This window comes from Saccopteryx bilineata, chromosome 2 (assembly GCF_036850765.1).
Source record: "Saccopteryx bilineata isolate mSacBil1 chromosome 2, mSacBil1_pri_phased_curated, whole genome shotgun sequence".
Taxonomy (NCBI): Eukaryota; Metazoa; Chordata; class Mammalia; order Chiroptera; family Emballonuridae; genus Saccopteryx; species Saccopteryx bilineata.
Window position 1 is genome coordinate 285,776,902 of NC_089491.1, and position 25,335 is coordinate 285,802,236.

Below are 25,335 nucleotides of genomic sequence, written 5' to 3' on the forward strand. Positions count from 1 at the left end.
AATACACTTTTTTTTTTTTTGTATTTTTCTGAAGCTGGAAATGGGGAGGCAGTCAGACAGACTCCCGCATGCGCCCGACTGGGATCCACCCGGCACACCCACCAGGGGGCGATGCTCTGCCCATCGGGGCATCGCTCTGTTGCAACCAGAGCCACTCTAGTGCCTGGGGCAGAGGCCAAGGAGCCATCCTGGGGCAGAGGCCAAGTGGCCATGGTAATACTAGATCCTGGCCACTTTGACACCGCTTTACTGCGCATGCGCTAGCCGGGGCGTGGTTCCGTTACCATAGTAACTGGGCGTGTTTTCCCCTTATCAACCCCGTCCAGACCGGGCAATTACGAACATGTTTGCTACCAGAAAAAGGAGGGGTGCCAAACACATGGCACAAGTCTCAATATGTGCGCTGCTCCATTAATAGCAGAACCATTCTAATACTTAATAATATGCAAATCAGCTCCGGACAATATACTCCCATGCAGACTAACTGCAGGAGGGAAACAGCGCCCTCTGCTGTAAATAAATATAACTACTATTAAAACATTAACAATTGTATATATTATTGAGGGGTCTTAAACATTAATATAAAACCATAAATAATATAAATAATTCATAAACCAAATAAGACCCCTCCCCTAATTCATAAGGGGACCCCTCCCCAAATTTAAATATATATATTAAGCCTATATAATTTTAACCCCAAACCCCTTAAAACAAGGGGCTTCCCCCAAACCCCAAGGGGCTTGTTCACGGGGAGGGGGATGAAGCCCCCTCCCCACATTTATTCTTCTGACTCACTTTCCCCCCTTAATCCCCCAAGGGGGACAAGCTTTGCTAATGTGCTGGTGTGTCTCACATCATTTTGCTTTTTTTCCCCCTTAACCCCCAGTGGGGGAATCTGCCCCCAGCCCCTTCAAAGGGGGGCGTCATGTCCAAACAAATCCCCCACCCCCAGGCAAGTACTGAAATTATTAAAACCCCTAACCCCTTACTTCAAGGGGAACCAAGTAATCAAATTATTAAAACCCCTAACCCCTTACTTCAAGGGGAACAGTACTCATAAGCTTGCATTGACTGTGTCACTGGCAAATTGGTCTGTGTCAAAGTCTGTCTGTGTCAAAGTGGCATTTTCTCCCAAAGCTGCTTCTTTGTCAGTGTCAGTGTCAAAGTGGCCATGGTAATACTAGATCCTGGCCACTTTGACACCGCTTTACTGAGCATGCGCTAGCCGGGGCGTGGTTCCGTTACCATAGTAACTGGGCGTGTTTCCCCTTATCAACCCCGTCCAGACCGGGCAATTATGAACATGTTTGCTACCATGATGGCCCGGGCCATCTTTTGCTCCAATGGAGCTTTGGCTGCGGGAGGGGAAGAGACAGACAGAGAGGAAGGAGAGGGGGAGGGGTGGAGAAGCAGACGGGTGCCTCTCCTGTGTGCCCTGGCCAGGAATCGAACCCGGGACTTCCGCACACCAGGCCAACGCTCTACCACTGAGCCAACCGGCCAGGGCCCTGAATACACTTTTTTAAAATTTTTAATTATTTTTATTTATTTATTCATTTTAGAAATGGGGGGAGCAGGAAGCATCAACTCCCATATGTGCCTTGACTGGGCAAGCCCAGGGTTTTGAACCAGCAACCTCAGCATTCCAGGTCGATGCTTGATCCACTGTGCCACCACCAGTCAGGCCTGAATACACTTTTAAAACACTCCTACAAATAAATAGGAAAGACTGATAAAAAAAAAGAATGGGAAAAGACATGAAATGCCATTTCACAAAAAATAAAACATAAACGGCCATAAGAAAAGATGCTGGACTTGTAGTAACAAAAAAAATGCAAAGTAAAACCACAACTAAATTCTATTTATTACCCACTAATGCAGCAGCCATTTAGAAATTCGACAATACTAATTATTGACAAGAAGGTAGAGAAACTGGAACTCACATAAATGTGGTGGGAGTTTTAAATAATAAAGATTTTGTAAAACTAATATTATTTCAAAATACAAAAACATTAATGTGTATACCAAATGACTCACTTCCTCTCCTAGGTACAAAATCTAAAGAAACTCTCACACCTGTGCATCAGGAGATGTATACAAAGACGCCCTCAGTAGCAAAAAGGAAAACAGTAGAAATATATCAAGTGAATATAAATTGGACAACTGAGCCTGACCAGGTGGTAGCGCAGAAGATAGCATACCAACTTGAGACACTGAGGTCCCAGATTCAAAACTCTGAGGTCACTGGCTTAAGCGCATGCTTATCCAGCTTAAGAGAGGGCTCACCAGCTTGAGTGCAGGGTTGCCAGCTTGAGTATAGGGTTGCCGGCTTGAGCATAGGATCATAAACATGATCCCATGGTCACTGGCTTGAAGCCCAAGGTCACTGGCTAGAGCAAGGGGTCACTGGTTTGGCTGGAGCCCCCTGGTCAAGGTATGTATGAGAAGCAATCAATGAACAACTAAAGTGATGCAAGTACGAGCTGATGCTTCTCATCTCTCTCCCTTCCTGTCTGTTTCTAAATAAATAAATAGGACAACTGATAAGTTGTGATATAGTAATAAAATAGAATATTAGTGAAGATGTCTCAACCACAACCACAGACATCAGGACTGAATCACTGAAAACACAAGTCTCAGAAAACTACACACTGTGATATTATTATTTTTATAAAGTATAACTATAGCCAAACCAAATAATATAGGAAGATATATGGTAAAACGATTTTTAAAAGTCAACAAATTAATGAACAAAAATATGAGAAAAGTAGTTACCTCTGAACAGGAGGCAAAGTGATGGAATTTGTTAAAAGCACATGGGTGACTTGAATGATACCGTTAATGTTCCAGTAACTAACACAGGAGCTTGGTTCATAAGTTTTTTCGTTATAATGATGCTTGACTTACATATACATAAAAATCTATGCCTTTTTTTTTTTTTTTGTATTTTTCTGAAGTTGGAAACGGGGAGGCAGTCAGACAGACTCCCACATGCGCCTGACCGGGATCCACTCAGCACACCCACTAGGGGACGATGCTCTGCCCATCTGGGGCATCGCTGTGTTGCAACCAGAGCCATTCTAGCGCTTGAGGCAGAGGCCACAGAACCATCCCCAGCGCCCGGGCCAACCCTGCTCCAATGGAGCCCTGGCCGCGGGAGGGAAAGAGAGAGACAGAGAGGAAGGAGAAGGGGAGGGGTGGAGAAGCAGATGGGCGCTTCTCCTGTGTGCCCTGGCCGGGAATCGAACCTGGGACTCCCGCACGCCAGGCCAATGCTCTACCACTGAGCCAACTGGCCAGGGCCAAAAATCTATTCCTTTTATGTACCAACATATTTTATGTAATTTATAAGGGGATTAATTCTAGATTTTTTACAAAGTGATCAGCTCCATGAAGAAACAAAAGACTTCACAGTATAAAACATGAGAATGATTACAGTAACAAAAATCAGGACTGTGGCATATAAGACAAACAAGAAGTACTTAACACCATTTGGTTTGGCATCCAGGTTTTTTTTTGTTTTTGTTTTTGTTTTTAAGGCACACTCTTAGGTAAGAGGTGCTTTTTATTTATTTATTTATTTTTATTCATTTTTAGAGAGGAGAGGGAGAGACAGAGAGAGATAGAGGAGAGACAGAGAGAGAGAGAAGGGGGGGAGGAGCTGGAAGCATCAACTCCCATATGTGCCTTGACCAGGCAAGCTCAGGGTTTCGAACCGGCAACCTCAGCATTTCCAGGTCGACGCTTTATCCACTGCGCCACCACAGATCAGGCTTGGCATCCAGTTTTTATAGCAAATTCATCTTCACTATTACTTTGCTTATATTTATTCTAAGCTTTTCTTTTCCTTTTTAATCCATCAGAAACTAGGTTGCCTCACAACTGTTGCTTAACACACATCACTTGGCTCAGTGCACGAGTTTAATTATTAAATTCACAAATAACATTAATATAAATTTAAAAAATAGGCTATGATGGGATAAATGTTTTGAGATTACAAATAGGTTGCAGATGATCCAGACGACCAATAGCAGGTTAAACATAACCTCAGAATAAGGTCTATAACCAAAGGTAGTATATAAACATGGCCAGAAATCAAAAGGAAATGTCTCCTTGTGATTATCTAGATTAGTTCTAAAGAAAATGATCACCCTTAACAAACTCAAAAATAATTAAATTTCACTACAGCAAAACAGAAACATGTAATATCTTATCTGGTAACTGAGAAAGTAAAAAAAAACTCACATAATGCTAAGAAGTTAGCAGGCATACTATAAAGATAATAAAACAAATTAAACTTGATGATTAAACAAAATGATCCTTTACAGTGGTCTGTAAATTATGAAAAATCTTTCTAAAATTAACAAAAGATTGATTCCTAATGAATGGAATTAAACTGAAAATAAAGAAGCACACAAAACTAAATATTCCATTTCATATACTTAATATAAACTAATGGCCAATACTACAAAAGCAATGAGATCTTTAAAAGATGAATGAAACCAATGTTTATACAATGAAAGAAAACCTTTTTACCATAGCACAGTTCCCCATCAATCTCACTAAGAGAGTCCTACACTAAATAAAGCTGAAAGTGTTCTGTGTGGTTAACATCTGCAAATTTTTAAAGATATAAATACTTCCTTCCTCCCATACTAATTTAAAAAATGAAGCAATGTATAATAAAAACCTAATTATTATTTACACAGTAAGTAATCTTTATAAGATCAAGGACCAAGTGCAAAATAATAAAACAAATTAACTGTTAAACATACACATTTTTATAAAAACAGATTAAAGGGTAGCATTAAAGGGAAAGGCTGCATAATTTAGAACAGTGGTTCTCAGAGCACAGTACTCAAAGTGTGGTCTTTAGGCACCTGGAGGTTCTCAGACTCTTTCAGGGTATTTGTGAGGTCAAAACTATGTTTATAAGTAGAGTGAAATGTTATTTGCTGCTTTCACTATCCTTATATATGCACTAGTTATGCTAAAGCAGCCAAGTTCAGTATAAACTGCTGGCCTCTAGCCAAATCAAGGTACTGGCACCAAGATCATTGCTAAACATATTTTTTACCATTACTTGAATAAAACAAACAAAACTACATATACACATTTCATAAAAGTATCCCTCAAAAACACTTTGTTACTTTTTAAAAATCAAGATGATTGACATATTAGTTTCAGATGTGTAACATGATTCACTATTTGTATATATTGTGAAATGAAGACCACAGTACCTCTAGTTAACATCCATCACCACACACTTAAAAATATTTTTCTTGTAATGAATCTTTTAAGATCTACTCTCTCACAACTTTCAAATATACAGTACAGTATTGTTCACTATAGTCACCATGCTGCAAATTACATCCCCAGGACTTGTTTATTTTGTAACTAGCTGTTCTTAGCTTTTGACCCCCTTTACCCCTTATACCCATCCTGCAACCCATGCCTCTGGCAACCATCGATCTATCTATCATCTGTATTTATTAGCTGGTTTTTGTTTTTTTAAGATTCCACATGTAAGTGAGATCCTTGTGAGAAAGATAAAGTCTTTCTTTGTCCAGTTTATTTCACAATGACTTCAAGGTCCATTTATGCTGTCACAAATGCCAAGATTTCCTTCATTTCTTATGGCTGAATATGCCACTGTATGTATATATACCACATTTTCTTTTCACTCACTTTTAGGGCCAAAGCCAAAAATCATCACCAAGACCAATGTCAAGGAGCTTACTGCCTAAATTTTCTTCTAGGAGTTTTGTGGTTTCAGGACACAGGTTCAAGTCTAATCTATTTTGAGTTAATTTTTGTGTCTGGTGTTAAGATTATAATCCAGTTTCATTTTTATGCATGTGGCCAGTTTCCCCAATACCATTTGTTATAGAGCTTATCTATCCCCTGTTGTATATTCTTAAATTCTCTGTCGTAAACTAATTGGCCATATATGAATTGGTTCATTTCTGGACTCTCTATTCTCTCCCATTGATATCTGTGTCTGTTTTTATGTCAGTATCATACTGCTCTCATTACTGTAGTTTTGTAATACAGTTTGAAATCAGGAACTGTGAGGTCTCCAGCTTTGCTCTTCTTTCTCAAGATTGCTTTGGCTATTTTATTTTACTCCATTTGGAACTTTCATTAAAACTATGAAGTTGATATAAAAAGCTATTTTAAATTTTGAAGCAATTAAACCAATTACCTACCATATGATACCTTTCCCAGTTTGGTTTTAAAATTTTGTTTATTGTACTTTCTATATATAAGATTTTCTTAATTTCTATAGTTCTATTATAATTTAAATCATTATTTAGCTGATCTGGATTCTTATATAAGTGATAAAACAGAGAACTAAATTCCCTGAAAATGGTTCCTAGTTACTATTTACTTAATGTCCCCTCTCACCCCAACAATCTTTACCACAGGCTAAACTCTTAATTACCTTTCAGTTAGCTTTTAATTTTTTACTGTGCTCCTTTTGTTATAGCAGTCTTAGAATCATTTTAATATCTTATTTGGTGGATGCCATCATAATTATTCTGAATCATTCATTCTACCAATTAGTTGAAGTGAGTTGGTCACTCTGCACACCCTTAATAATATTCTTGAGATTTTTCTTAACTGAAATTGCATTAAATTAACAATTATGATAACTGGGCTATTTGAATTGTTTTATAATTGTTTTAATCTATTTAATTATTTTATTTCTCTTGAAAATTATACATTTTATTAAAATTGCCATTTTATTAATATGCAACAGCACTAAATTATTTTACTTTGCTCCATATTATAATAGTCAACTCCAACTGGATATTAAAACATTTTACTGGCCCTGGACGGTTGGCTCAGCGATAGAGCGTCGGCCTAGCGTGCGGAGGACCCGGGTTCGATTCCCGGCCAGGGCACACAGGAGAAGTGCCCATTTGCTTCTCCACCCCTCCGCCGCACTTTCCTCTCTGTCTCCCTCTTCCCCTCCTGCAGCCAAGGCTCCATTGGAGCAAAGATGGCCCAGGCGCTGGGGATGGCTCTGTGGCCTCTGCCTCAGGCGCTAGAGTGGCTCTGGTCGCAACATGGCAACGCCCAGGATGGGCAGAGCATCGTCCCCTGGTGGGCAGAGCTTCGCCCCTGGTGGGCGTGCCGGGTGGATCCCGGTCGGGCGCATGCGGGAGTCTGTCTGACTGTCTCTCTCTGTTTCCAGCTTCAGAAAAATGAAAAACAAAAACAAAAAACAAAAAAAAACCCATTTTACTGCGTATACGCTCTTTCTGTATTTGTCTTTCTATATTTACCAACTTAAATCTTTCCCAGCTTCTTGAGTTGAATGTCTAGTTCATTTACTGTCATTCTCATCTAAAAATGAATGCATTTAGCCCTGGCCGGTTGGCTCAGCGGTAGAGTGTCGGCCTGGCGTGCAGGAGTCCCAGGTTCGATTCCTGGCCAGAGAACATAGGAGAAGCGCCCATTTGCTTCTCCACCCCCCCCTCCTTTCTCTCTGGCTCTCTTTCCCCCTCCCGCAGCCAAGGCTCTATTGGAGCAAAGATGGCCCAGGCGCTGGGGATGGCTCCTTGGCCTCTGCCCCAGGCGCTAGAGTGGCTCTGGTTGTGGCAAAGCGAGGCCCCGGAGGGGCAGAGCATCGCCCCCTGGTGGGCAGAGCGTCACCCCTGGTGGGCGTGCCGGGTGGATCCCGGTCCGGCGCATGCGGGAGTCTGTCTGACTGTCTCTCCCCGTTTCCAGCTTCAGAAAAATACAAAAAAAATTTTAAAAAAATCAATAAAAATGAATGCATTTAATATTATAAATTTTTAGGGAAATTCTGGTCACATTTCATAAATTTTTATATGCAATATTTTCACTAGCATTATTTTTTAATTGTTTCTGGCATTATCTTAGAACCACTATTTGACACAAAAGTATTCAGAAGAGTCTTTAATATACTCTCTTCCAGATTATCTGTCTGCCTTTGTCTAAATATTCATTTACTTGGGTCTCTAATATACAGAATGCAGTCAATCCATTTTTCTAAGTGTTCCAAGAATACTATCAATACATAATCTTATGATGCAAAGTATAAAGTGAAACAAGTACTCATTTAACTGATCTTAGTAAAAAATCCAGAGTCTTTACAATGGCCTAAAAAAATGTCATTCCCCAAGTGGCTTCGTTGTATTTTTACCTCATTTCTATTTATTCCCCCTTGCTCACTTCTGAACTATGGCAGGCATTCTCTTACCTCATTTACTTGTTACCCATCTGCTGCAAACCTCTTCCCAGAGATAAACCATGTGGCTTGCTCCCTCACCTCCTCTTGTTCAAAGGTTATCTATTTTTATTACCGTCGCTATCTATTGAATGAGACTGGAAGCTTGGTTAATGCAAGATTTTTGTTTAACAGTTTGGGTTCAATAGTGTATCCCTAGAACCTAAAATAGTGCCTGGTAAATAGAACGTACTCAAAGAAATCTTTCGGTTGGAAAAAATGTATATTTGAAAGCACAGGTTCTGAAGCCATAATGCTCGAGTTAAAATCTCAGCTCCTTTCTCCTACTAGTTATTTAACCTTGGGCAACCTCGTTAATTTCTCTGTGGGTCAGTTTCCTTCTCAGCAAACAGAAAACAATAGCGGCCCTGGCAGGTTGGCTCAGTGGTAGAGCGTCGGCCTGGCGTGCAGGAGTCCCAGGTTTGATTCCCGGCCAGGGCACACAGGAGAAGCGCCCATTTGCTTCTTCACCCTTCCCCCTCTCCTTCCTCTCTGTCTCTCTCTTCCTCTCCTGCAGCCGAGGCTCCAATGGAGCAAAGTTGGTACGTTGGCACGGGCGCTGAGGATGGCTCTGTGGCCTCTGCCTCAGGCTCTAGAATGGCTCTGGTTGCAACAGAGCAACGGCCCAGATGGGCTGAGCATCGCCCCCTGGTGGGCCTGCTGGGTGGATCCCAGTCAGGCACATGCGGGAGTCTGTCTGACTGCCTCCCTGTTTCCAACTTCAGAAAAATACAAAAAAAAAAAAAAAAAAAGAAAGAAAACAATAGGAATAGTACATATCTTATAGGAAGTTCTGAGAATTAGTACATGTAAAATCAAGTATTATGAGTTGTGTTCATGAATAGGAAGTACAAAATAAATGTTACCTAGCATCTATTATTACTACTTTAATTACTTCTTAAGCTATTTTTTAAAATCTCCCACCCATGCTTAAGTTTTAATTAATTTTTTTAAATGTCTATCAGTTTTGCTTTATATAAATTCCAGTGCTTATACCCGAATCTGGTGTTTTCATGGCTGTTTGGAAATAGATACAAACCAATCTATGAACTTACTATAAAAAAATAGACCAAAAAAAGTAGGTATCAGCTCTGGCCTTTTAGCTCAGCAGGTTAGAGTGTCATCCTAAAACATCAAGTTTGTGGTTCCATCCCTGGTCAGGGCACACACTGAAAGTGACCGGTGAATGCACAACTAAGTAGAATAACAAATAAAAGCTTCTCCCCTGCCCCCATTCTCTGTCTCTCTAAAATCAATCAATAAAAAAACTGATATAATCTATGATCTTAATAGAAAAAAAGAACAGCAATATATGTACATGCATATGAAGATAACACAAGAAGTACAGACTAGCTACACAAACAATAAAAGTAATAGAGATGATCATCTAAGTAGTGGTAAATGAAAAACACAAAAACTATATGATCCAAAAGATTTTCTTGTCACTGTGAGAAAAATATCTGCCTTATCATTAAGTGAATAAATAAATGAACATGCATTTTTTTAAAAAGGCCTCATTTTTTCCTTTTACTAAACAGAGAATATTGGGACAATCTGTAAAATCAGAGTAAGTTACAGAAGTTAGATAATAGCACGACAAAAATGTTAACTTCTTGAATTTTAAAATTATATTTTCAATTATGTGATTATATAGGACAATATCCTTGATCTAAAGGAAATACGGACTGCAGTATTTAGAGGCATAGGAACATGGCCTTGGCCGGTTGGCTCAGTGGTAGAGCGTCGGCCTGGCGTGCAGAAGTTCCGGGTTCGATTCCCGGCCAGGGCACACAAGAGAAGCGCTCCTTTGCTTCTCCACACCCCCCTCCTTCCTCTCTGTCTCTCTCTTCCCCTCCTGTAGCCAAAGCTCCATTGGAGCAAAGATGGCCCGGGCACTGGGGATGGCTCCTTGGCCTCTGCCCCAGGCGCTAGAGTGGCTCTGGTTGTGGCAGAGTGAGGCCCCGGAGGGGCAGAGCATCGCCCCTGGTGGGCAGAGTGTTGCCCCTGGTGGGCGTGCCGGGTGGATCCCAGTCGGGCGCATGAGGGAGTCTGTCTGACTGTCTCTCCCCGTTTCCAGCTTCAGAAAAATACAAAAAAAAAAATTTAGAGGCATAGGAACATTAATATGTCTATACCTTATTCAAACAATTCAGACAAAAAATTATATGTGTATGTAATAAAAAACAGAATGGGAATGATAAAGAAAATGTGATCAAATGATACCATCTGGACAATTTAGATCGGGGTAATCAACCTTTTTATACCTACCGTCCACTTTTGTATCTCTGTTAGTAGTAAAATTTTCTAATCACCCACCGGTTCCACAGGAATGGTGATTTATAAAGTAGGAAAGTAACTTTACTTTATAAAATTTATAAAGCAAAGTTACAGCATGTTAAAGCATATAATAATAATTATTTACCAAGTACTTTATGTTGGATTTTCGCTAAGTTTGGCAGAATAAATCTTTTTATTATTTTTATTTATTTATTCATTTTGGGAGGGGGGGAGAGAGAGAGAGAGAGAGAGAGAGAGAGGGGGAGGGAGGGAGGGAAGGAGCGGAGGAGCAGAAAGCTTCAACTCCCATATGTGCCTTGACTGAGCAAGCCCAGGGTTTTGAACCGGCAACCTCAGTATTCCAGGTTGACGCTTTTACAGAATAAATCTTTATAAAACAACTTACTATAGTTAAATCTTTTTATTTATACTTTGGTTGCTCCACTACCGTCCACCATGAAAGCTGGAATGCCCACTAGTGGGCGGTAGGGACCAGGTTGACTACCACTGATCTAGATAAAGAATATAAAGGTATTCTTTTTATCTTGTAACATTTTTCTAAGTCTGAAATTATTTCATTATAGAAAGTTTTTGTTTATAAGGTCTGGCCTCAAAATTAAATCTGACAAATATCAGTATTCCCCAGTCAGAGATGAAGAGAGTGAGTCAAAATAATCATACAATTACTAGAAGAGAAATAAAGCTAGAGACTATTTTACTCAAACCTATAGTTAACTTTCCAGAGGAAAGCAGATTTAAACATAATAATGAATATTTCATCAAGAGATTATAACTTTCTTATCCCCGATCATTCATAATGTCCTCCTTCTCAAGGTCTGATGTTATCATTACCAGTATGTTAAAAAGATTTTTTAACTTATCATCGATGAGCAAATAAAGAGCTGATTATACATCAGAGCCACTCAAGTCCTAATCAATGCCACAGCATTCAAAACAGCAGTCTTTAACACAGGACAGGACAGTGACCCAATCTCTGATTTTACAACTCCGAAGATTACACTCATGGTACCACTGAAACATATTGTTAACTATAGAATTTACCTGAGAACTTCCACTGAACCCTGGAGGTTGGCTGTATTCTGTAGAATCAATAATACTACTGCAAAATGAAGAGAGAAAAATGTGATTTCAGTGTTTACATTATTTTACCAACAGAAAAAGTAAAACTAAAATATTTCTAATTTCTAAGCAAAGAAAATATTGCTAATAATTTAATTAAACATCAAATAAAGGCATAACCCTTAAATAAACACACAAAAAATCAGTAAATATTTAAGCAATTTACCCCTTCACCTCAGCACCTTAAACAGGCACATGATGAAAGAATGTTAATAGAAAAATCACAGGACAGGTGTATACAATGTATTTGCTTCAATTAGGTTTTCAGCTAGATTATAAATTGTCTGGAATCCTATGCATATGTAGATAACACAAGAAGTACAGACTAGCGACACAAACTAACAATAAAAGTAATAGAGGTGGTCATCTAAGTAGTAGGAAAAGAAAAACACAAACAGAAGGAAAGAGTACTGGGAAAAGAGCACAGCATGCAACCACAAGTGACGGTTACCAGATACTGCTATGTACTAAAGAGCTGTGTGCCATTGGACAAGCAACTTAGAACCCCTCACTTTCCTATCTGCAAAGTGAGATGAGTGGGGACTAACTTATCTCTAGAATGTCTAGAGTCCCTTCCATATAAAAATATTATAATCATCTCACATGAAAGGAAACCATAAAAAAGAATGGAACAAATAATAAAATACCAATACTCTTTCTTTCATAACCCAAAACCTATATACCAGTTTTCTCTGCTCTGGTTGAACAGAATTTGCTTTTTGCATTAGTTCTTTACGTTCGGTTGTATTGTCTGAATTCTCCTACTTAACCCTAGAAAAGCCTCTAGAAGTCCAGACTCGTATCCATTCTGTTAGTTTTATCAAACCATTTCTATCTTAATCACTTCATTACACTATCACCCTCCCATCTTAAAAAAAAATAAATTAGCCTATGTCCACAGTGGTCGGCAAACTCATTAGTCAACAGAGCCAAATTATCAACAGTACAATGATTGAAATTTCTTTTGAGAGCCAAATTTTTTAAACTTAAACTATACAGGTAGGTACATTGTTATTAACTTAATTAAAATACTACTCCTAAGCTGGCATTTGCGCCCACATGTGGTATTTTGTGGAAGAGCCACATTCAAGGGGCCAAAGAAATGCATGTGGCTCGCGAGCCACTGTTTGTTGACCATTGGCCTATGGAGACTATTAATATCTAAAAATGGAAATAACATATATATCACCCATGATAATCCAACAACTATTTACATTTTAAAAACTCTTCTTTCCTTTTTCTACTAAAAAGTGTTTCAATTCTTGTCTAGCCTAATCAATTTAAGCAAATGAGGATACTGACTAAAATGCTTCTTTCTACACAAATACACACAAGCATTATTTTACCTTAGTACTCAAATAATATAAAAAGTTATAACATGAGAGGTGCTCTTAAGAGCATGGACTGGGTTTGAATTTCATCCCTTAGCGGCTAAATGCCTCTGGGCAAGTTACTAATGTTAATTTGATATTCACTTTCTCCATCTATTAAATGAGGGGCCCTGGTTGGTTGACTCAGTGGTAAAGCATCTGCCTTGGAGTGTAGATATCACAGGTTCAATTTCTGGTCATGGCACACAGGAGAAGCAACCACCTGCTTCTCCACCCCTCCCCCTCTCGCTTTTCTCTCTCTCTACACCTTACACTAGGAAGAGTTCGGTTGCTGAGCAACAGAGCAATGCCCCGATGGGTAGAGTATCACCCCCTAATGAGCTTGCTCAGTGGATCCTGGTTAGGGTGCATGTGGGAGTCTGTCTCTCCCTCCTCTCCTTTGACTGAATAAGAGAAAAAAAAAAGATTTAACATAAAAAAAATAAATATAAGATTTTTAAATAAATGGAGCAAAAGAAAAATGCTGTGCATACGTGAAATTAGACTAACCACTGTCATGATTTAGTTTTCATTAGTATAAACTCAAGGCAGAGAAAAATAAACTTTACATTTAATGAACTATATGGGGCTATAGCCAAAACCTGTGCTTTACCAGTGTTCTACATAAAATTATTAAGACAGGCCCTGGCTGGTTGGCTCAGTGGTAGAGCGTCAGCCTGGCGTGCAGGAGTCCCGGGTTGAATTCCAGGCCAGGGCACACAGGAGAAGCGCCCATCTGCTTCTCCATCCCTCCCCCTCTCCTTCCTCTCTGTCTCTCTCTTCCCCTCCCGCAGCCAGGGCTCCATTGGAGCAAGGTTGGCCCAGGCGCTGAGGATGGCTCCATGGCCTCTGCCTCAGGTGCTAGAGTGGCTCTGGTTGCAACAGAGCAACGCCCCAGATGGGCAGAGCATCACCCCCTGGTGGGCATGCCGGGTGGATCCTGGTTGGGCGCATGCCAGGTGGATCCTGGTCGGGCGCATGCGAGAGTTTGTCTGACTGCCTCCCTGTTTCCAACTTCAGAAAAAGAAAAAAAGAAAAAAAGAAAAAATTATTAAGCCAGTTCCCCAAAACAAAGCATACTAAGCAACGTCATCTGAGAATAATCTGACATAAATTTGAATAATGCTTAATTAAAACAGAATATGATTTTAATTTTTTAAAACTGTAGTTTGTCACTATCTTATTATTCCATTTGATCCAAGGCAATAATCCTTAGTATTACAGATTAGAGCTAAATTACTTTTTTCTCAAAATAATGTCAGTTACTTAACACAAAACTACTTCTCTGCTACAACAAAGTGTATGTATCACGTCCTTTTCATAAGAAGTGAAGCCTTGATTTTCAAATTATCCCATTTACTAAACAAACAAAATTTTTTTGGCCATTATTTTGAAGATACCTCAACAGATGCTAAAAATCAGTCTTTCTGTTGGGCTTTTCCTTTCTAATTCCACATACCCTTTAACATTTGATACAACTATTCAAATAAATCATCCACAATCAATGTGACTATAATCTATCCACTTTAGGACAATGACAGCAGTAGCTAGCATCTACTGAGTGCGTACTGTGTGCCAGGCATTATTCTCATTTCTTTAAATTACTATCATGTCTTACCAGCCAAGACAGCTATCTTTATCCTTATTTTACAAATAAGAAAACTGAAGTATATGGAAATTAATAAACTTGCCTAAGGTCAAACCACTAATAAGTTGTGGAGCTGGAATTTGAATCCAGGCAATATAATTCCAGAATCTTTACGTAACACTGCTAAAGTGATACATGTTTTCTCTCCTTGAACAATCACTGCCCTGCCATTTTTTAACTAAAAGTTTCTATTCATCTTCTGCTCAATGTTTTATTATTTTCAACTCCATGATGAGAGCTCCAAAACTCTTTCACTTCCCAAGGCTCTCGAGTAAGCATGCTTGTATTAGAATACTGGTCTGCACTAACTGTATGATGCTGGCAAATCACTTCATCTCCACTCAAGTGACTCAATTCCTCGGCTGTAAAATAAAAAGGATGAAAAAACCCTATTACGTAGCATTTGTTCTGATGATTGTATGAGATAATATGTTCAAATTATATCACCTAATACACAGATGCTATATTACTCTGACAGTTACAACTTTTGCAAATAAATGTGGTCCTCCTCTAGACTTAATTTTAACATGCCTGGCTCTCTTAAACCCAGGAACTTGATTTGAGGTGTACTGAAGACATTAAAGAAAGACATGTAACTTTATAGAGCAGAGAGTAAAATAATTAGAAATCTTCACCCTAAACTCTCCAAAAGATGAAATAAGCTCAAGACAGTTATAAAACTTGAGTGTTGGATATTTGAGCTTTCTTTTATGAAAGAGAACATCAGTGTATCTGATTTAAAGATTTAAAAACATGTCAGTGATGATAACATATTCTCTATCTACCAAACCAGTGTTTACATATTTTTAAATTATGACCCCCAAGCCTGCATTTGAATCTCTAGCATCCATCTCAGACCTCATGATCAGATTTGGGGACAGAGTTCAAAAATCTGCATTGCAAAAATCTGCCTAGTCATACCTCAGAATTCAGAACTGGAAGGGTCTGGCAACAGCTTCATCAAGCAGTGACAATTACAGTTTATAACAAGAGCCTAAAGATATTTTTTAAAAATCCTGGAATGTCTACTAATCAAACATGATTACTAAAGTTTTAGAGTTAAATTCATTTTGATTATTTTAATTCTTGGAATTGAAAGTCTATTCATGCTATATTTGAAGCACAATAACTGATTTGCCAGCATAAATTATTTTCCATCCTAAGGCCGTGGGTCTGTCATAATTCACAACTATGATATATTCCCAGTGCCAAAAACAGTGTTTGATACATGCTGGATACACCCCCCAAAGCTGGTTGATTGTAAGAATAAAGTCTTCAAATATTCCCATAAAGGAAGTTATACTCTTTCTAAAATGATTTTCATAACTTGCTCCATTTCTATTACCTATCAATTTAATTAGATATTACAGATGTAAGAAGAGTGTCCTATTATTGCCAAGGCAGTTTGATTTCTGCATTTTGTGTTTTTGTTTAAGTCCAAGTTAAAAATTCTGTAGGATTCTTCAAGGGTCTTCCATTGCTTATGACATTAAGTTCAACTCCTTTAAATGGTATAGAGTCAGAGTTAAGGCAAGTATCCCCTTTATTTCCCCAAATAAAACACACAATAGATAAACTTCATTAAAATATAGCAAAACCTCATTTATGTTCAAAAGTCCTCCGTGCTGGCGCAGCAAAGATTTCTTAAGATATGTCTGTAATCACCTAACCTTGGGGAGAAGCTATTCAAGAGATGAATCCAAGAAGTTTCTACGCAAAAGAAAGAGTATATATAAAGGTACCATAACATACTGTTTTGGGAGTTAAATGCAATTCTAACATATAAAAATAGTAGGCACAGCCAGGTGAGTGTGAAAGACCATACATGTACATAAACTGGGATCTAAACCAATTTACATACAATAGAAAGCCACTGAAGGATTTTATGCAGGAAAGAAATATGATCATATTTCAGGCACTAAGGAGGCTAGATTCCATGTGATATTGGGTCTAAACAAGGCAGCAGGAAGAGAATAACAGGATTCGGCAATGATAGCTGATCCTGGTATATACACAGAAGACAAAATCCTAGGGGTCAGGGGGTTGTATTGGTCTTTCTCTCTTTTCATTTAAATATAAGATCTAATCATAAACCCAGAATCTATGCTATAAGGAATCCAATGACCTGACATATAAAGAAGGCCCTCATAGAAATAAATGAATCTACAAACAGGCTTTTTAAATTTTTTTTTTTTGTATTTTTCTGAAGTTGGAAACGGGGAGGCAGTCAGACAGACTCCCGCATGCGCCCGACCAGGATCCACCGGGCATGCCCACCAGGGGGCATCTGCCCATCTGGGGCGTCTCTCTGTTGTGACCAGAGCCATTTTAGCACGTGAGGCAGAGGCCGTGGAGCCATCCTCAGTGCCCGGGCCAACTCTGCTCCAATGGAGCCTTGGCTGCGGGAGGGGAAGAGAGAGAGAGACAGAGAGGAAGGAGAGGGGGAGGGGTGGAGAAGCAGATGGGCGCTTCTCCTGTGTGCCCTGGCCGGGAATCGAACCAGGGACTGCTACACACCAGGCCAACGCTCTACCACTGAGCCAATCAGCTAGGGCTACAAACAGGCTTTTTAAAAACTAAGCCTGCTTAAAAGAGAAACCAAAACATTACAGTGAGGAATAAAAACAAAAACTAGATGGCATTTAAGTAACAAATCTAATAATTATGGGGGAAGTTATTATACTTACAACTTGCACACTATTCTCAAAAATAAAGAAAAATCAAATATTGATAGTATAACATGATATCCTTTCCAGCATGTTCAATTTCACATCCCAAACTTAAGGGTCATTTTCTAAGAGTGTTTAAAAGGCAACATCATTTTTCTCAAGTGTCTCTCTGAAACTCTGAGGAATATTCAAATTATTTGTTTTAATAAAATGTCAAAACACTCGATTTAAGAAAATATCATGTTTGCCTATTTTCCCTTCTTCACCTGTTTACCAGTCTAAGTATGCCCGAATCTCATTTGATGATAGCTTTGCACACTATTTTAGCAATTCTCCAACAATGTTTTCATAGATTTCATGATATCCTGTATCTTTTACAAATATGCTACTTTCTTTACAATGCAACTACTTCTCATCTCTTCCACCAATAAAATCCTAATCCAAGCCATTGTCTCCTCTCCTCTGGACTGTTGCAATGCTTCCTTACCTTCCTCCTGGCTTCCAATGGCAGGAGGTTGAAAAAGATTCACTCCTCACTATTTTCCACATTTTAAAATCTGAATCACATCCTACTCAAAACTCTCCCATGACTTTCAATCATATTTATATTTCATTTATGTGTCACCTAAAATATCACCTCCTCGGAGAAGCCTGACTATTCAAACTAAAACAGAATCCTCTGCAAACCCCTAGTAGGCCTAATTTTTTACCTCCTAAGGTACTACTTATATGCTAAGTACTACAGTATAAATTTGCTTGTTTAGTATCCTCCCCAACCTCCACCCCTCCCAAATGTAAACACCATAAGGGTAGGGCTTTGCCAGCCAACTAGGTTCACCATCTAGAATAGAGTCTACCTCAGAGGCATTGAATAAACAGAGCCAGTTACATGAATATAACACTATCTTGTCACATGTTAATAAAAACCAACAGGTGGAGCCTGACCAGGCAGTGGTGCAGTGGACAGAGCGTCAGAATGGGATGCCAAGGACCCAAGTTCGAGACCCCGAGGTCACCAGCTTGAGCGCGGGCAGGCTCATCTGGTTTGAGCAAAAGCTCACCAGTTTGGACCCAAGGTCGTTGGCTCGAGCAGGGGGTTGCTCGGTCTGCTGAAGGCCCGCGGTCAAGGCACATATGAGAAAGCAATCAATGAACAACTAAGGTATCACAATATGCAACGAAAAACTAATGATTGATGCTTCTTATCTCTCTCCATTCCTGTCTGTCTGTCCCTGTCTATCCCTCTCTCTGTCTCTGTAAAAAAAAACAACAAAAAAACAAAAACAAAAAAACCCCCCAATAGGTAGAGATTGAGTAACAAAGACCTGGATACAAGAGAGATAAATACATGCTACTATTAGACAAAAAGGGATATGCTAATGTGAACTGTCAATTTATTAGTGAATATTATGTGATTTAACAACTTTTGCTTGCCTACATACACTCACATAATAAATATTCCATGGACAAAGATCCCTTGTATATTAGAAAGTAAATGCTAAATTTATAAATAACAATATACCAGAGACTGAGTCATTCCCAGGTGTTTTAAGTAAAAAGAAGTTAGAGAAAAACAAGCTGAATTATAGAGCTAAGTGACCATAGAATCAACTAGAATTCACAAGGATCTTCATAAAATGGTTAAGGGGAAAAATAGCAAACATCCACGAATGCTTTTGAAGTAGAACATCCCCTGTGCCCCTTTTGATACATTGTACCAAACTGGGCTCACAATAGTTTCCCTGAACTGACATGACAGGTTCTGAGGGTTATATGTATGATCTCTTATATTGGCATCAGACTGCCCAATAATACACATGTTGTCCTAAAACTGTTTGCCTAAAAAGCTTCCATTGGATCAGTAGTCTAAATGGATTAGGCAAGTTAAAAATATATAAAATTGCTCTTTAAACATTCAAGCAAAAACATTCAAAATTTAGGTTATACTGATTTCATCAAATAGAACTTTAGAAGGAACCACAGACATTCACTGTATCTCATAAATATTGAATGAGGCCAGTCACTACTAATTCTCTAAAACCTAGGGAAACAGGTGTGAGCTAGACAAATGCAGTCCCTGCGCTAAGAGAGTATACAAAACAGAAGACTTAATAACAGGGAGTTATGAAGATGACAGGGAGAACTAAACTATTCAATTTATCTAATGCCCTCATTTTAAATCTAGGGAAAGTGATCTGTCCAAGAAAATTCAGTAAGTTATGAGACAAGCTCAAGGTTCTACTTTATTAAAATTTCTCCTATTATTACCACTTTATGTTCTCAAATTATACATTTTTAATGCCATCCAAGTTTTAATTTACAAAATATTTAAAGCTACTATTATTTCAAGAAATTCACCAAACCTTTCATTAAGCAGTGTATTCATAATTTACAATATTCTATCAAAATCAAGTATTATTGCATAAATTATATCTCTGAATCATTCTAACAACCTAGTTTCCTTTTTGATGTTCTACATTTTGATATTCAGTGACCATCCCTGGCATGAAAATTCAAAGCATTAAAGAAACAGATAGGTAATCTGAATCTCATCTCTAGCTCATAACCAAAAAAAGGGGTTTTCTACATCACACGGAAAAGGCTCCCAAGGTCTAGCACTATATGTGCACTTGGTCACAAAAATCCTATACAATTACAAGAATGAGGTTTTGTACCTGTGTGATGGCGAAGGAGCTTCAAACTGCGGCACTGTGCTGTCCTCACTGACAGGAGAGTACAAGCCACTCATTTCCTGAAAGTATAATTGTTTGAGTTTAGAAGATGTGTAAGTCAAAACTAGATATGGTATCATACTCTTTTCCAACCCTGGGTTTTTATCAGTCCCTTTTCTGTCTCACCATCCAACTTGCTCAAGGCTTCCTCTCCACAAAATGCGAAAGAAAGATCTAAAAAGTGAAGAGATAAGCCTTTTCTATGGAAAACATTGTAAAAACAATTAGAAAATCTTTAATAAATATTCTCACTAATAAAGCCACCAACACAAAAAAGACAAATGTAAATAGAGTTGGCCCTTGAACAACATGGGGGTTATGGGTACCACACCCCAACCATCCTATATAACTGCTATAACTCTTGACTCCCCAAAAATTTCACTAACAGTCGACTCTTGACCAGAATCCTTATTGATAACATAGTCAATTAACACATATTATATATTTTTTATGTATTATATACTGTATTCCTTAAGCTAGAGAAAAAATGTTACTAATAAAAATAAATAAAATTTATGCTATTAAAAAGTAAACCCCTCCCTGGACGGTTGGCTCAGTGGTAAGAGCGTCGGCCTGGCGTGCAAGAGTCCCAGGTTCAATTCCCGGCCAGGGCACAAAGGAGAAACACCCATCTGCTTCTCCACCCCTCCCCCTCTCCTTCCTCTCTGTCTCTCTCTTCCCCTCCCGCAGCCAAGGCTCCATTGGAGCCAAGTTGGACCGGGCACTGAGGATGGCTCTATGGCCTCTGCCTCAGGCGCTAGAATGGCTCTGGTTACAACAGAGCAATGCCCCAGATGGGCAGAGCATCGCCCCCCTGGTGGGCATGCCGGGTGGATCCTGGTCAGGCACATGCGGGAGTCTGCCTGCCTGCCTCCCTGTTTCCAACTTCAGAAAAATAAAAAAATTTAAAAAAAATTAAAAAGTAAACCCTGCATATAACTGGATCTGTGCAGTTCAAAGCTGTATGAACAATAAACTAGTTAACACTGATCGGGGTATGTACTGATAAATACTAAGATAAAAATGACAGTATGATAACTGGATCTTTAGGTTCAATTCTCTGAGGTACAGAAGAGAATGTGTCCGTCTTTACTTTAAAAATATATTCTGGCCTGACCTGCGGTGGCACAGTGAATCAGGCATCAACCTGAAATGCTGAGGTCGTTGGTTCAGAACCCTGGGCTTGTCTGGTCAAGGCACATGTGGGAGTTGATGCTTCCTGCTCCTCCACCCACTTCTCTCTCTCTCTCTCTCTCTCTCTCTCTCTCTTCTCTAAAATAAATAAATAAAATTTTAAAAAAATGTATCTTCTGAAAAAAATGTTTAAAAAGTAACACTTCTCTTGATTCAAATATTAGCTTTGTTTAATAAAGATGTAAACTCTAACTTCTGATCACTAATCCAGAGGAAAAGCCTCCTAATCAAGTATTATTGCATAAATTATGCCTGAATCATACCAACAAACTGGTCTTTTTTTATGTTCTACATTTTGATTAATAAAAAATTAGCAAATTTCAAAATACAACTAAATATACATAATCAAGCAAAATTATTTCTGACTAATTTAAACTCAGTTCAATCATACAATCAAGCAAGGGACTTAAATATAGGTTATGAATGCCACATGGGATACTGAACTTCCACTAAGAGTAAAGTCAAGATCAATTAACATGTATCAGCAAAAGAAAAGTATAACACATGTAAATAATTAAAAACACAGTAAATTTAAATACAGCTGAAAATAATAACCTATCATAATAACCTATGAGACTCTCAAAGATCCTCCCATGCATTTCTATGAATAAACTATATCATACTATATAAATTCTTAGATTATTGGTAATGTATTCTCATATCTTTCTTAAATTAATGCTAGCACCAAGTAATGCACAGTAGATAGATTAAAAAAATTTACTTAATAAAAGAATAGACTCATGAGATATTTTAATATTAGTAATTGAGGGTTTTGTGGGAATTAAGTTAATATGATGGTACATACAAAAAAATGATTTTTCAACCAATCCAAAAATAATTATGGCAATAAAACAGTGAAAACAAATTCAGAATACATTGTATCCTAAAGAAAGAGAAGCTATTTCTATAAAAATGCACTCTCAATTAAAATTAAAGTAACATCTGTTACTTTCTATATAATGGGGCCCAATTCCATAAATTTAAAAATTGTTAGAGGTGAGAAATTCTTGATATCTTACTTCCACTCTTTTAATATCCTCTTCCAAAACACTTAGCTCCTTTTGAATCTGTTCCAGTTGCTGCAGATAAAAGAGGGGGAAAAAGCCTAAATCAAACCATACTAACATCACCAAGATTATAAAACAACTTTACATTTGTAAAATGATTTTCAAAAAACTGGGAAGGAATGGTAAATTGTAAGGATGAAAACCCACACACAAAATAATCCGGAAGTTCCTATGTTAAAGTGTAAATGAAGAGACTTAATATTTAAGAAAAAAGTAAGTACTTTTTTTTAATGCAAGAACTGACTTTTTAATAAAAAGGTGAACAACAATGATAATGTGACATTAAAAACACAAGCCATTCAACTTCATTAAATTATTGTCAGCATGTGAGTTGTAAACCCAATTTTAATAATAAAATTTAGAGTCCTGGCCGATTGGCTCAGTGGTAGAGCATTGGCCCAGAGTGTGAAAGTCCCGTGATCAATTCCTGATCAGGGCACACAGGAGAGGCACCCATCTGCTTCTCCACCCTTCCCCCTCTCCTTCCTCTGTCTCTCTTCCCCTTCCACAGCCAAGGCTCCCCTGGAGCAAAGTTGACCCAGGTGCTGAGGATGGCTCCATGGCCTCCATCTCAGGCACTAGAATGGCTCCAGTTGCAATGGGTCAGCTGGGCAGAGCATAGCCCCCTCGTGGGCATCCTGGGTGGATCCTGGTCGGGCACATGCGGGAGTCTGTCTGTCTGCCTCCCCGCTTCTCACTTCAGAAAAATTTAAAAAAAAATAAAATAAAACTTAGCTTCACAGAGGTTATACTCCACCTTCCAAAAGCAATCACAAGTTAGCATCTTAACATTTTCTTAAGTACTTTTTAAAATATATTTAAGATAATGTTTTATCATTGATATCTTACCTATTTCATCATAACATTTTCCTATTTATTTGTTTATTTATTTTTGTGAGAGAGACAGACAGACAGGAAGCAAGAGAGATGAGAAGCATCAATTCTTTGTCGCAGAACCTTAATTTTCATTGATTGCTTTCTATGTGTGCCTTGACCGGGATCTACCACAGAGTGAGTAACCCATTGCTCAAATCAGTGACCTTGGGCTCAAGTCAGCAACCATGGGGTCATGTCTATGATCCCATGCTCAAGCCAGCAACTCCATGGCTCAAGCTGGTGAGCCCGCGCTCAGGTTGGTGACCTTGGGGTTTTGAACCTGGGTCCTCTGCATCCTAGTCCGAAGCTCTATCCACTGCAAAGCCTGGTCAGGCTTTCCATGCCATTTAAATGCAAACATTTTAATTGCAGAATCACATTCAATACATTTAACCATTCCCCTTACCAGATACAAACTATTTTAAGTAATTCTAAAACACGAGTCTGACTTTCAAATTTTATTAAATATGAAATTATTAAAAACAACAAAGATTTAGCAAATCTTCACTCTATAAAACAAAACTGCTTTCCAGTAACAACACACCAATTTAAAATTCTTTCACCAGACTAGTCAATGTAAGTGGCTATCTTACTATTTATTCAGCAAGTGGCAGAACAGGCATTCAGACCAAGACCGCCTTGCTCCAGAACTCACGCAATTAACCACTACAATTCAGGGATCGGAAACCTTTTTGGCTGAGAGAGCCAAGAATGCCACATATTTTAAAATGTAATTCCTTGAAAGTCATAAAACGACCCATGTATTAATACGTTACGCATTATCCAATAAAAATTTGGTGTTATCTCTGAGGACAGCTGTGATTGGCTCCAGCCACCAGCAACCATGAACATGAACGGTAGGAAATGAATGGATTGTAATACATGAGAATGTTTTATATTTTTAACGTTTTTTTTTATTATTAAAGATTTGTCTGCGAGCCAGATGCAGCCATCAAAAGAGCCACATCTGGCTTGTGAGCCATAGGTTCCTGACCCCTGCACTACATGCTACTATTTCTTGAAAGCAGTACCTTATTAAACTTTCACTTCTTTAACATCTAATAATGGTAAAAAGACTTTTAAAGTTTATTAATAATAGAAGTTTCTCTTCTGTGGCAATACATATATAGTTGATAATATAATTGGTAATTTATTAATTCATATGATTACCAATCCTAAGCATTTTGCTAAGCCCTAGGAAGAACAGGATTTAAAAAACTATAGCCTTTGCCCTCATAGAACCCTGTCTAGGGGAGATAACAAACAAGTAAACCAAAAATTAAATCATAGTAAGCATGATGATGATGGTATGCACACTAAATTAAGGAAACAGACTGATCCTAACCCAGATAAAAAACTCAGGGGCAGGGAAGAGGTAACTGGATAATTGAAATTACATCTGAAATTAAATGAAAGGCGGGGCCTTGAAGGACATATAGAATTTTTCTAGGTAGAAAACAGTAGGGAAGTACAAAATAAGCAAGATAAATAATAATATATACAAAGGCACAAAAGCTATGAGAGAAAAAGAAACAATAAATATGAACCTATGAAAATGAACGAAATCATCCAATGTCAATTAGCACAGTCAGAAGAGATGAGAACAAGAACTGGATGGTAGGGAACACAAAGTTTAAAAGATGGAGTAAGAAAGGAGAGACCTTGCATTAACTACTAAGTGCAAGGTGGTAACCACAAAACTTGGCATACTGGAAACCTGGGGTGGGGTGTAAAAATAGTAATTAGAGTAACCTCTAAAAAAATACACAAAGAGATGTATTCCAAAACATCATAAATAAATCAAAACAGAAAATTATAAAAACATCCAAGTAACCCCTAAGGAGAAAAACATAAAAGAAATAAATACTCTTCCATCTAATAAACTTTTCTCCACCCTATGTGTTTTTACAATATTCTAAGACTACTTCAATCAAATGACATTTAAAACTGAACAAAGGAATACTAGTACACTTTCAGAAAGAAATATGGCTTTAAAAATGCAGCAAAAACTAATATATAAAAACAAGCAGATACCACTGCACACCAATTAAAACAGCCAAAATCCAGAACACTAATGTCAAATGCTGACAAAAATGTAGAGC

At 38.3% G+C, this 25,335-nt stretch overlaps 1 protein-coding gene across 3 annotated transcripts in view; it reads right to left on the bottom strand.

Annotated features, from left to right (window-relative positions):
- The window catches only part of COP1 (COP1 E3 ubiquitin ligase), a 145,088-nt gene that overhangs the window by 69,933 nt on the left and 49,820 nt on the right, over positions 1-25,335 (bottom strand). For all 3 annotated transcript variants that reach the window (XM_066261207.1, XM_066261208.1, XM_066261206.1), the window contains 3 exons: positions 22,310-22,369; positions 20,040-20,116; positions 11,600-11,657 (listed from right to left, as the gene is read on the bottom strand). In XM_066261207.1, the coding sequence (XP_066117304.1) occupies positions 11,600-11,657; positions 20,040-20,116; positions 22,310-22,369 (195 nt within the window). The remainder of the gene's footprint in view (positions 1-11,599; positions 11,658-20,039; positions 20,117-22,309; positions 22,370-25,335) is intronic.